Source organism: Microplitis mediator, chromosome 8 (assembly GCF_029852145.1).
Source record: "Microplitis mediator isolate UGA2020A chromosome 8, iyMicMedi2.1, whole genome shotgun sequence".
Classification (NCBI taxonomy): Eukaryota; Metazoa; Arthropoda; class Insecta; order Hymenoptera; family Braconidae; genus Microplitis; species Microplitis mediator.
The window spans coordinates 19,393,203-19,405,992 of record NC_079976.1 but is presented as its reverse complement, the minus strand read 5'-3'; the positions used below and the strand labels follow the sequence as shown (position 1 = coordinate 19,405,992).

At 32.3% G+C, this 12,790-nt stretch overlaps 2 protein-coding genes across 4 annotated transcripts in view; one reads left to right on the top strand and one right to left on the bottom strand.

Annotated features, from left to right (window-relative positions):
* The first annotated feature begins 956 nt into the window (after window positions 1-956).
* LOC130673891 (uncharacterized) lies at window positions 957-2,951 on the top strand. Its single transcript, XM_057479105.1, has one exon. The coding sequence runs from the start codon at window positions 957-959 to the stop codon at window positions 2,949-2,951; it is 1,995 nt and encodes a 664-aa protein (XP_057335088.1).
* A 1,683-nt stretch (window positions 2,952-4,634) lies between these two features.
* LOC130672778 (protein wingless) overlaps window positions 4,635-12,790 on the bottom strand; it is a 58,728-nt gene continuing 50,572 nt past the window's right edge. For 2 of the 3 annotated variants that reach the window (XM_057477501.1, XM_057477502.1), the window contains exon 4: window positions 4,635-12,051. In XM_057477501.1, the coding sequence (XP_057333484.1) occupies window positions 11,494-12,051 (558 nt within the window). In that variant the 3' untranslated portion in view covers window positions 4,635-11,493. Of the gene's footprint in view, window positions 12,052-12,359; window positions 12,441-12,790 lie in introns of those variants that run through there. The other variant, XM_057477503.1, reaches the window with a different exon arrangement.

The window sequence follows — 12,790 nt, the reverse complement described above, 5'->3', positions numbered from 1 at the left end:
TTTTTACAACCAATAATTTTTTATTTAAAACTTTTAAAAATTCGAATTTTTTAAAATACTATAAAAAGAATTCAAATTATGATATTGAGACATTTTTTTTTTTGAATTTGTTCTATTTTTCATTCTCTATACGAAAACAAATAGTTGAAGACTCGCAAAAATTTTGCCACGAAAATTTCGATAAAAAACCACTAAAAAGTGCTTTTTTCATACTTTAAAACTACAATAAGTAATTAAAATATCAAGATTCTATAATAAATGATGGCAGATCCATAAATCCGCCGCAGAGAAGAACAATTTCAATAAAAAAAAATTTGTCGATACCTTCATTATTGTATTTTTTATGTTGAAAAATAGGTGGAGCCACACATCTAAACAATTACCGAAAAAAGTAAGAATTAGACACCAAAAAGTACTAGTTGACGACAATGTATTTTCATGGGACATTAACGGAAAAATAATGATGATGGTTCCTCACAAGAAGAATGAAAATACTAACCAATAGTTACCAAAAGCCCCGTCTGAATTTTTTACAAAAAATTTTCCTCCTGCAAAAAACTAAACAAGAAGTCTACTAGTAAAATTAGGGGAAACACTGGGATGAAAATTTGTTTCTTTAACGTCAATGGATTTAAAAATTCTTACGATTTTATTAGATCAGTGCCTTTTGATATACTCTGCCTGAGCGAAACATGGCTGCTCTCTCCTCCTACACCGGGCCCGGCTTATTTAGACGATTTCACGACTTATTGGTCTTCTGCATCGCGCACTCATAATACTGGCCGTAACAGTGGAGGACTGTGCTCCTTCATAAAAAAAACGCATCTACGACATTAATCAGATCTTCATCCTGGTGGACCTTTTTCTTAGTTGAATGCCAAACCAAACAATCTCTCATCATTGGATCTCTTTATTTCTCTCCAAGCCTAATCGATAGCTCTAGTTTCAAAAAGTTAATGGTACAGTTTAAATCTTTAATTGAAGACCTACAGCTTAATTTCGATGATGTCCCCATTGTAATTGGAGGGGACATAAATGCTAGAGTAGGTGCACAAAACTCTGATGTTGCTGATATCTTCGCTGATACCTTTTTATATGCTGAAAGACTTTTCAGCGATCAAAATATTAACAACCGAGGCCTTTTTATATATGATTTCATGTCAGAGCTTGGCTTTATCTTACTCAACGGACGCACTGCCAGTGACTATCCTTCACAATGGACGTTTTGCAACTCGAACGGAATGAGTGTAATAGATTTAGTTTGGATATCACAAAATGCTCTCACGCTAGTTAAAGATCTTCGAGTCTTGTCAGACTTCACCTCCTTAGATCACTTTCCGGTTCTCCTGGAGCTCCTAACTAACGAGCCCAATGTGCTTGAACATCAGTCACCAAGCTCTTCTTGCCCCTCATATAAATGGAAACCTGATGCTTCCCACGCATACCTGATGTACCTTGCCGCTGCTGACTGTTCAGAATTCTTCAACAGTGATGATGTTAACTACCGTTCTTCCTTCCTCACGGAACTAATTAAGGAAGCTGCTTCTTATGCTGGACTCCGCAAGGATCGTAAGACTCCAAACAACTTTGATTCGAAGCCCTGGTTTGATCATGACTGTGTCAATGCTAAAAAAACGGTATCGGAGTGTCTTAAAAAATGCTTCAAAGTCAACTTCCAATCTGAAGACAAACTAGAGTATTTAAGGGCTAAAAAATACTACAAGGAAGTAACTAAAGCCAAGAAAGAAAAATACATAGAAGACCTGAGAACCAAATTCTCAAATGTTAGGAATTCTCTGGAATTTTGGAAAGCAGTAAGATGCTACTCACCCAGACCTAGGCTACAAAAAGGCCCGTCTATCGAGAGCTGGAACAACTTCTACCGGAACGCATACCCAAACGTCCAATGTGTGCCTCTACCCAATGGGATTTCTAGAGTAAGTGAACTCGACCTGGAAATTACATTTAGCGAACTGGATAGATATTTAAAACACCTCAAAACTGGAAAGGCACCGGGCCCAGACCTAATCAACAATGAATTTTATGCTCATTTACCCACTAACCTAAAAATCTGCTTACTCTCACTTTTCAATAGAATATTCGAGATGGGACGAGTACCTGAGAACTGGAGCCATGTCCTACTCACTATGATTTTCAAATCTGGTGATCGTCTAGATCCACTAAATTACCGTGGGATCGCGTTAGTTAACAGTGTAACGAAAATCTTCACAGAAATCCTTAGGGCAAGACTTGAAAGCTGGGCAGAAAAATACAACGTTTTACCTATGTCGCAATTTGGTTTCCGTCGAAACAGAAGTTGTATTGATGCGTACTATGTACTCCAATCTGTACTGCGCTTTAGATTGCGTCTAGCTCTTGCAAAAGCCTATGCGCTGTTTGTTGATTTTAAAAGAGCCTTTGACTCGGTTCCTCAAGATAAACTCTGGGCTAAACTCATCAATTTGGGGGTAAGCACCAAAATCATTCATGTACTAAAAAGCCTGTATGATTCAGCTACAGTACAAGTTAGGCAAGAGCAGGAGCCTTCTTATAAGTTCCGAGTTACTGAAGGAGTCCTCCAAGGAGAAAGCCTCTGCCCTCTTCTGTTTATCTTATTTCTATCGGACATTGAAGAATTTTTCCGCAAGAGAAATTGCACGGGCTTAAATTTAAATAATATCTCAGACATCCTCATGCTATTATATGCTGACGACATGGTTCTCCTTGCATCTAGTCCCAAAGATTTAGAGGCTATTATTAAAACTCTGGAAAAGTACTGTGACATTAACGGTCTAACTGTAAATACTAGTAAAACTAAGGTAATGGTGTTCAGGGAGCATGGTAGGCTCAAACAGCGGTTAAATGAAAGATTTGTGTATAACAAAGAGAAACTAGAAATCACATCTTGCTACAAATATCTGGGTATAGAACAGCAACAAATGCGGTGTTGAATATTCTTAATAGATTTTGATCTTCAATGGCATTCCAATCCTATTTATTGTAATTTTTTGGCTAGCCACTCTGTGCTAGCACGACAATTACTTTTTATTTCAAAACGGTTTCGCCCCGAATATACTTGCTGGGCTCATCAGTAAAGTTGATGCAAGTATATTCTACTTTAGACCGTTGAATAGATGTTAAATTTTTATCTAATTCCATTTTTTTCCAAATTTGGAAAAAAATGGAATCTTTCTCCATTCCATGTTTAATGCCTTACATGATTATTTGTTGTTATTTATTTTAATATATATGAATGCTAATGCATTCATATATTTTTCGATTGGTGTTTTAATATTTTTTGATCTTCAATGGCATTCCAATCCTATTTATTGTAATTTTTTGTAATTTATTGTAATATTAAAATAAATAACAACAAATTCTTAATAGAGCTAAAAACAACTCTTGGGATGCATGTGTTAAACTATTTAATGCGATGACATTATCAACTCTCTTATATGGTTTTCCAGCCTGAGGATTGGCTTATAGAGAGGAACTTGACGTGATTCAAAATGAATTTTACAGGAAGTTACTTAAGCTCCCTAAATGCACTACTAGTTCGTCTCTAAGACTCGAGCTTCGACTTGTTAAACTCAGCTGCAGGGGTATGCTACTAACTTAGAACTTTTTGATAAGAATACTCGAAATGAGCGATAATAGTCTCCCCAGACTGTGTTTTTTGAGACAGGTTGAACTCTGCGAAAATCCTCGTGGGCTTATTGGTAATCGTAAATATAACTGGGCTCTGCAAATAAAAGAATTTCTTACCATCACTGGAAGTCAATACCTCTGGAACAACTGGAACCCACGTACTTGGAAAGCCCATCGAGAAATTGTCTTTGAGAAATATCGCATCATTCTAAGAGAAGAAGATCTTACTAAGTGTCACAACTCAAGTGCTTTGCAATTCAACTTTGAAAGATCGATCGCAGATGGCCCCTCAACTTATTTGACAAGCAATCTATGTATGCTCTACAAAAGAATAATAGCTCAACTAAGACTCGCCAACCACTACTGGTGTATCCTGTCAATCAATAATAGTTCTTCCTCTAAAATTCTGCCTAAAAACTGCTGTAAATCCTGTAATCTTGCTGTCCATGAGGATATATATCACTTCCTATTCAAGTGCCCAGCATACGACGATATCAGAAACCGCTACTTAAAGGAGATATTAAGTCAGCTGACTCCATTTGGTCAAGCCGAATCCAATGTACTTGCTTCTGGGAACCTTGGACATCTAAAATTAATTGCAATATATACCATCCATAGCCTAAAACGTAGAGAAGATTCCATCTGATTGTGATTTTCCTCTCTTATTGTTTATCTTTTGAACTCAGTTTAGTCCCGTGCTGTCAGCCCGACTTTTGTTAAATTATGTTCAGTACTCCATTTTATAATAAGATTTAATTATGTACTTATCCTCTCTCTCTCTCTAACCGAGCTGTAAGAACCTTTCTTTCAAGAAGCTTGTATACAAATAAATAAATAGGAAGTATTAAATATTTATTCAATTTTTTGCTCAAATTTTAAATTTTTCAATTAATAATATTGTAGGATCTGGTCACTTATAAATTAATATCACTTAAACTACAATGATAACACACTTAAACTAGTAATAATAACACCACAATTAACAGCAGTAAAAGAAAGGCAAAGAAAAATATAGTTTATTTAAATACAAGATTTATGCTGTTATGCTATCAAATTATGATTAACTGACTCTAGTCGCGTTTTTTTAAAACACGAGAAGTAGGCATTTGTTTGCTAGTTATTCAAATATTTAAAAAAATCAGTTTCACGTTCGTTACAATATTAATTTATGTAACGGGACCGTACTCCATCTCTGTTTTACGGGAGACCGTTTCCACGCCCTTTTGGGCATACACGGGAAATTATAATATTAGTAATTGAACATTAGAGGAAAAAAATTTTCAACTCAAGACCATTTTAATTTTGAGCCGAGTCTACAATGTGAAGTATACACTTCCGCCAGTTTTGTATAGAACAGTTACCTTTCCTAAGAAAAACTTTTACGTTGAACCTTATACTTTTTATTCTTGACTAGAATCACATTATCTCGATTCAAAATTAATTACTCTTAGAGTAAGGATTTTTCACTCCTCAAGCAATTAATTACATTCTCAGGCAAAAAATCTACTTTTATCATCTTCAGAAAATATTTAGTTTCATTCAAAATTGCAAAAACTATTCTTGTGGCGGAAGAAAATTTCTCACGTCAGAATATACTTTTTTCTGTGTAGAATCTTACTTATTCAGGAAAGTGACTGAGTACTGTGGATGAAATTAAATTTTTTACATCTAAAGTTATTTTAAAGTTACTGAGCAGATACAATGATAGATTTATTTGTATTCATAAATATGTCAGTGTACATAGAATTTAATAATATTATATACAGATATACAATTTCAACTGATTAGAAGAAAAAAAAATATATTTGATCCATTCATTTTATTACAATCGTTGGATGAAGATATTGGTGAAAATATAAGATACCATTAATTCATAAATATTTACAAAAAATTTTCAATTACTTGAAAGATAACATTAGTTTTATGTACATTATATATTAATTTGAAAGAGTGATATAATCAATGTTCAATATTTCTATTTTTATTTACATTCATATGATAGAAAACAAATTATTTTGGCAATTATATAAAAAATATTATGTTTAGTTCAATGATTATATATATATACTGGATATATATATAAGATCCATTACTATCAACGAAAGTGTGGGGTTGGGTCACCGATATGGCTGTTGATTTTTTCCTTGAAAGTATGTTAGAAAATAAAATTATCCTGAAAATTTGAACCCAATACGACTAAATCTGGCCGCTGGAGAATTTTTTTGAAAGTTAGAAGTCGATTTTTTAATCATTTTTGAAATTTATATCGCAGGTAACTTGAAGACTCCATTCAAGCGCCATTCTTTTTCACTCACCCTATATTTTTGCGAAATAAGTAGTTTGTAATTTCACTCAAATCTGGCGCCGTTGGGAGCTTTCAACCAAACTACTGAGTTAGTAAAATTGTGTTTATCTTTAAAAGGCTCCTAAATTGCCAATTTTCAAAGTGGAGGGACGGTTGATGGCTCATATTCTTTGTAAACGTATATTCTGTTGAAATCTGCACTAATTTTCAGAATGATGTCCGAGCGGCTGTATGTATGTGTGTGTGTGAGTGTGTGTGTAAACCTTTCATAACTTTTAAACTATTAAACCGATTCAAATCATTCTTACGGCAATCGAAAGAGGTTGTTGGCCCTCAACTTTCCTGAAAATTTCAGATTATTCTATCGAGTAGACTCGAAAATATCGGCAAATTACGAAAAAAAAATTTTTTTTTTTTTCGTTTTTTTTTTTAATTTCTCGAAAACGATTCGAACGATCAATTCCAACATAAGCTCTAAAACTTAATAAGACGCGTCGATTGCCACCTTAACCATCAAAATCGGATCATTCGTTCGAGAGATATCGTAGGAGAAAGAAATGGTAAAAAACGGTTTTTCGCGAATATCTTTGAAACGACTGAATCAAACATTTTTTAAATCTAATCAGTTCTAGAACTTGATAAGACGCATCGATTGCCACTTTAACCATCCCAATCGCTTAATCCGTTCGAGAAATATCGTCGCAGAAAGAAATTATTAAAAAAGGTATTTCGCGAATATCTCTGAAACGACTGAATCAAACATTTTCCAAATATAATCAGCTCGGAAACTCAGTAAAACGCGCTGACTGCTACATTGTACATCAAAATCCGTCAATTAGTTTAAAAAATATTGATGACAAAGAGTTGAAAAAGTAACATTTTATGTCATTTTCCCCGCAAAATCACGATATAATGTACTGTAATATGTTTGAGGTCGAAAAGCTCGTGAAAAACCACTAGCATCCAAGAGTATTTTCGAGCTCGTAGAGCTCGAAAATGTACTCATAACTATGTTCTTGAGCTCAAAGACTCGAAAACAGCGGGAAGTTTTGGGGCTGGCCCGAGGGTCAACCGACAAACAGATTTTTTTTTTAGATGACCATAATTTTTTTCTATGAAATCGATATCCTTTTGAAATTCCCACACAGAAAAAACAGTTAACTTGAATCAAGGAAAATATTCTTGATTCAAGAAATTTTTGTTGATCTATTCGGAAAATAAAAATTTACTTGCCCCAAGTAAACAATTATCTTCAAATTTTTATCTTGAATCAAAATTTTTTTCTCACGTCAACATATTTTTACGCTTAAATCAAAAAATTTTCACTTGTTTCAAGAGTTTATATTTCTTAAAGTAAGATATATTTTTTTTGGAGCAAGATAAATTATTTTTTTGTAGCAATATTGTAGTTTTTTAATTAAAAAAAATAAAATTTCTCGGAACAAGTACTATTCTTTTTACGCAAGTATTTTTGAATTCTCCGACCAAGAAAACAAAAGTTGCTTAAGCCAAGAGAAAAAATTTCTTGGGAGAAAAGATCGATATGGAGAAGGAGAAAGTCACCGGTGCTAGACAGCAGCAGCGGGAGTAGTTCGGTGCTCGCCACGAGATCGCGCCTACGACATGTAGTGTCCCTGGTGAGACATTTATTTCAGAAGTGTTAAATTCCAAATTTCAGTACGATTTTGTTCGGGTACTCTTCTGTCATTTGACAGAACTACAAGTACCCTTTTGAATTGTACTATAGTATATCCTATAATACATCATGATTCATGACTTTAATATTTAATATTAAAGTTACTTGAAATTCAAGTCTTGAATAATTTTGCTCGGAAAAAAAACACAAAAAATTACGTTTCAAATAAAAACAAAAAAAAAGAAATCCACACGTCAACCTTTCGAAGAGAGAATACATTTTTGACTAAGAAAAATTTAAGTCTTCATTAAAGAAGCAAACTTTTGGAGCAAGAAATTTTTTTTTTTTGGCACAAGCAACTTTTATTTTCACTTAAGCAATTTATTTTTCGGAGCAAGAGAATTTTTTTCTTGGGCTAAGAGATTTTTTCTTTTTTGGCCGAAGTTAAACTTTTTTTCGTTCAAAACGTTGATTTTTTGGCAAGAGATGACTTCTTTTCTGTAGCCAAGAATTTTTTTTCTTAAACCAAGAAATTTTCAATTTCGCTTCAAAAATAAATTTTTTTGGAGCAAGAGAATTTACTGTCTTGAACCAAAAAAAAGTTTTTGAATCAAGTGTTTTACTTTTATTAAATCAAGAAAGAAAATTCGGAAGACAATATTTTCCTTGTATCAAGTTAACTGTTTTTTCTGTGCAGAGATTATAGGGGAGACAGGGGCAAGACGGCCCACCTGGGGCAAGAAGGCCCACCTCAAAAATTAACCAAAAATTTTTTTTTCTTGTTTTCTTTTGATTATCACAAATTTAGATTATTTACTCATTTTTAGCCCAATACGTGAAACTTGGGGCAAAATGAACCACTCAAAAATTCTAAAAGAATATGTATTTCATAGTATTATAACCTAGTCATGATTAATTTAATAGAAATATCATTTTTTGGTTGATAATATGGATTTGGATTAAAATAGAGCATTTGAAAAAGTTAAAAAAACCAATAATCAATTTTCTACAGAAGTGAAAAAATGACTCGTATTATATCAAAAAAGGTTATTTCGAGTAATATTAAAGTAAATACAGTTGTTAAAGAGAAAAATATAAACATTTGTTACGCGGGAAATTTTTTTACAATTAAAAAAAAAAAAATTTTTTTTTCATTTCTTTTCGAAGGGGGCCGTCTTGCCCCAAAAAAAAAAAATTTTTTTTTCAGGAGCTTCACCAAAATTTTGATGAATTGAGTTCAAGTTGGACAAGAGTAAATCGACTTGATGGTTAAAAGCCACAAATAATAATAACCGGCTTAGGTGGGCCGTCTTGCCCCGGTCTCCCCTACATTCTATCCTGACAGAACCCTGATAATTTCAAGTTTAGAATAGAACTGGTTTCCGGGCTATGAATTCTTGAAAATACATTAACCAAAAATATGAGCTATCAACTATCCCTCTACGTTAAATCTGTCGATTTAAGAGCCTTTTAAAGATAACCAAAATTTTACTCACACAGTAGTTTGGTTGAAAACTCCCAACGACGTCAGATTTGAGTTTAAAATAACAAACTACTCTTTTTTTCCAAAAATATAGGGTTAGTGAAGAATAATGCCGGTTAAATGGACTCTTTAAGTTACCAGGAAGCTGCGATATGAATTTCGCAAATGATTAAAAAATCAACTTCTGACAGTCGAAAAAATTCTCCAGTGGCCAGATTCAGTCGTATTGGGCCCAAATTATCAGAATTATTTTAGTTTCTAACATACTTTCAAAGAAAAAGTCAACAGCCATATCGGTGACCCAACCCCACACTTTCGTTGAAAGTAATGGATTTGCCTATATATATAACGAAATGATTAAAAAAAAAACTTTTTTAAACAGTTTCAAAAGTTTCGATTCGATGTCAACAGACATCTCCCAAAATTTGAGTTTTTTAGGAAGGCTTGCAGTTTTTTTTTTTTTTTTTTAGCACTTGAATGCACGAGCGAAGCTGTCTGTCGCACTAGCACAATAAACGGGGCTTCATCCAAATTTTTCTGGCAGCCGGAAGAAAGTTTTCAATTAATTAGACCAAGGATCGTTTGAGTATAGCGTAATGCATCGAGCTTTTCTATGTCTCTGGTAATTACAGTTTTCTTTTCGAAAAAAAACTTGGATAAAATTATTTGCGAACCCCTCTCAATATTAATATTAAAATGTTTCGCATAACGTTCTCTCATTTTTCATGAGAATAACATAGGAAAATATATATGAGAACGTATGGACTTTTACATCTCAGCAACGACGAATTTCACAATAAAACGCTTACCATATTTTTATAGGAAATTCAACACCCTATAGGGAAGGTAGTGTATCGTTTTTCGATAAATTGATTTTTTTTTGAAAGCTATACGAAATTAAAGCTGATTTGTAATAAGTTTTAATATTCTTTAACATTTCTAGCATATCTGCTAAGCTTCTCACAAAATGTCATAAGACCTTTTTTAAAGACCATTTTATTTCTCTCGAATTATCTTTTGCAAGGTTTTCGGAGTTTGAAATGCGCTGTAGTTCTTTGCATTTGAATATAAGTTTGTTAAAAAAATACTGTTTTGACTATTATTGATTGATTACGAAACTAAAAAAGGCAGATTTAGTAATTCAAAGTTATTGATGTATGATCAGTAAAGTAGAGAAATGAAAGTCACTTTTATTTTTACTCATAAATATTTGGTTAATAATTGGAAAATTTTTATGAAGGATTGAATTGAATATTTTTGAATAAAATTAAATAAGATTAATTGGCAATTTTTCCATAAAAAAGTGTAATACTTGTTTCTATGATTTTGTTATTATAAATAACTAACTTTGAGTTGAAAACTCTGCTATTTTTAATTTTATAATGAATCAAAAACGTTCAAAACATCACTTTTCGAAATAAATTGGCAGTCAAATGCTAATAACTAATGAGCATTCTGTGATTCCAACGAAACTAAACCAATTCACAAAAAAGGTATTATGACATTTTATGATGAGTTTGATATTTTCACCAAAAGTCCAATAATGTTCAAATTTACTATATGTTCGACTTTGACTTTAAATAACTTTTGAAAAATTTAATTTAATATAATATAATAAGAAACTTCGTTCGTAAGGCGATTAGTCATGAAATTTGTCGTTATTTCATGAAAAATTGAAAAGTACTTGCAGTAAATCTCAATATTAATACCAAGCAATCAAGTTTCACCAAATATCTTATTATACCTAACCGAAAATATTGAAGCTGTTTGCAAGAAAAAACTTTTTTTTTTATTTTTGAACGCCTTAATATACATATCCGTAACCATGTTAAATAAATTGATCAAGAGTTTGAAAATTTTCTAAACTTATTCAAGTAAGATACAGCACACATCGACACAGATATTTGTATGTGTTTCCGTTCACTTTTTCGACGATCTCCCGAGAAAAAAAAATTAGATTTTACGAGATATGGCCATATTTGTTCACATCTGATCATTTATCAAGAGAATTGAACAACTATAGAGAAAATGTTTTTCATTTCCGACCAGAAGTAATTTTATCAGGCTTGATATGACCATATCTTGTTCGATCTAACTTTTTTTAATAGGTGCCTTCAAAGTGACAATTAGTTTGTTACATTTGTGTTACTTGAGAATGCACAATAAATAACATATTTGTTTGAATTATTTATATACAAAACATATTGATCACTAATGCGTTTAACACTGTATTTTTGATAAAACATAATTTATAATTATTTCATTATTTTCAGTCTTTGCTTAAGCGTCCAAATTGAACGTAATAAATAATAAAATCTTGTATTAATACTGAACGTGTTCAGAACTATAACGTTTTAAATTAAATGGAATTTAGTGAGAAATACGATTTTTAGAATTAAATTGATTGTTAATAACACTATTTCATAGACAGGTATGGATTGTTTTTTTTGTTCTACATAATTGGCATTTGACTTCACAACACCAGTGAAACGTACATGCGCACCTTTCAACAACGATTACTTCCTGGGTTTTATAACCTCGTCCGCAACACATTAAGTCACATCCATCTACTCCAATACTTGTATCATTACATTGTCTACCATGAGTACCCAATATCCCTAGTTTAGGATTTTTTTCACAAAACGGTGGTGATGGTTCTAAATAGACTAAATCCTTTAGTCCTGGTGGCTTGTGTTCTGGATTATACGGTTTCAGCTGAAAGCTGTAACGCTGTCGGCGCCCAAGACCTTGACGTGGGCCATGAACGGAATTGCTGGCAGAATTACTAATGATTGCATTTCCGGATCCCCGAATCCGATCTGAATTGCTGATCATTACTCGAGATGCGCCATCAAAACGATCCTTTAGGTTGTCCCCAACTATTTTGAATAATGGGAGACGCATCCAACACGTTTTTACTGTGCATGAACCAGACATACCATGACATTTACACTCTTGCCTCATTTCTGAAGACACATGCTGCAACATCAACAAAAATAATACATTTTAAAACTTTCGAATAAGACAAAAAAAAATTCATATTAGTGTAAATATACAATTTACTAAGAAATTAATCGTATTGTTTAATGATTTTCATATTTAGAATATTATTTACAGAAAACACATGCATTCAAGAATGCAAAAAAAACTATTTTTAAAAGTTGAAAGATCTATGTTGTGCTTAAAAATTTTGAAATCGATGACGAAGCTTTAAAATAATATTGTTTCAAAAATTCGAGTCATACGATTACTTTCATTTTCAACTACTGTAATGATTTGATATATACCATACTTCAAAAAAAAATCGTCACAAGGAAAAAAGTGCCATCTGCTCGCCAGAATGGAAGATAGATTTCTCTAAAGACGTTCTAAAAATTTTGTAAATTCTAATGAATCAAATGTATATTTCCAAATAATGATGTAGCAATGAGATTAAGAAATTATTTAATTAGCTACAAAATAAAATAATGTGAAATACGTAAGTTATCAGTCATTAAAAACATATTTGGTGATTTTTTAGATTTTGTTCAAATTTCCGAAGCTATCAAGTTATTGGATGGAATGGTCAAACCATTTAGCTTATGGTCGGAAATTAAGGCTTATTAAAACAAACTTCAAGGAACTTTTCATGGCAATTATCTATCACTTTCAGTTTTCAAGTTATATAAACTTTAAAGATAAAAAAAATGATTTTTAACTAATAAACAAACTATATATA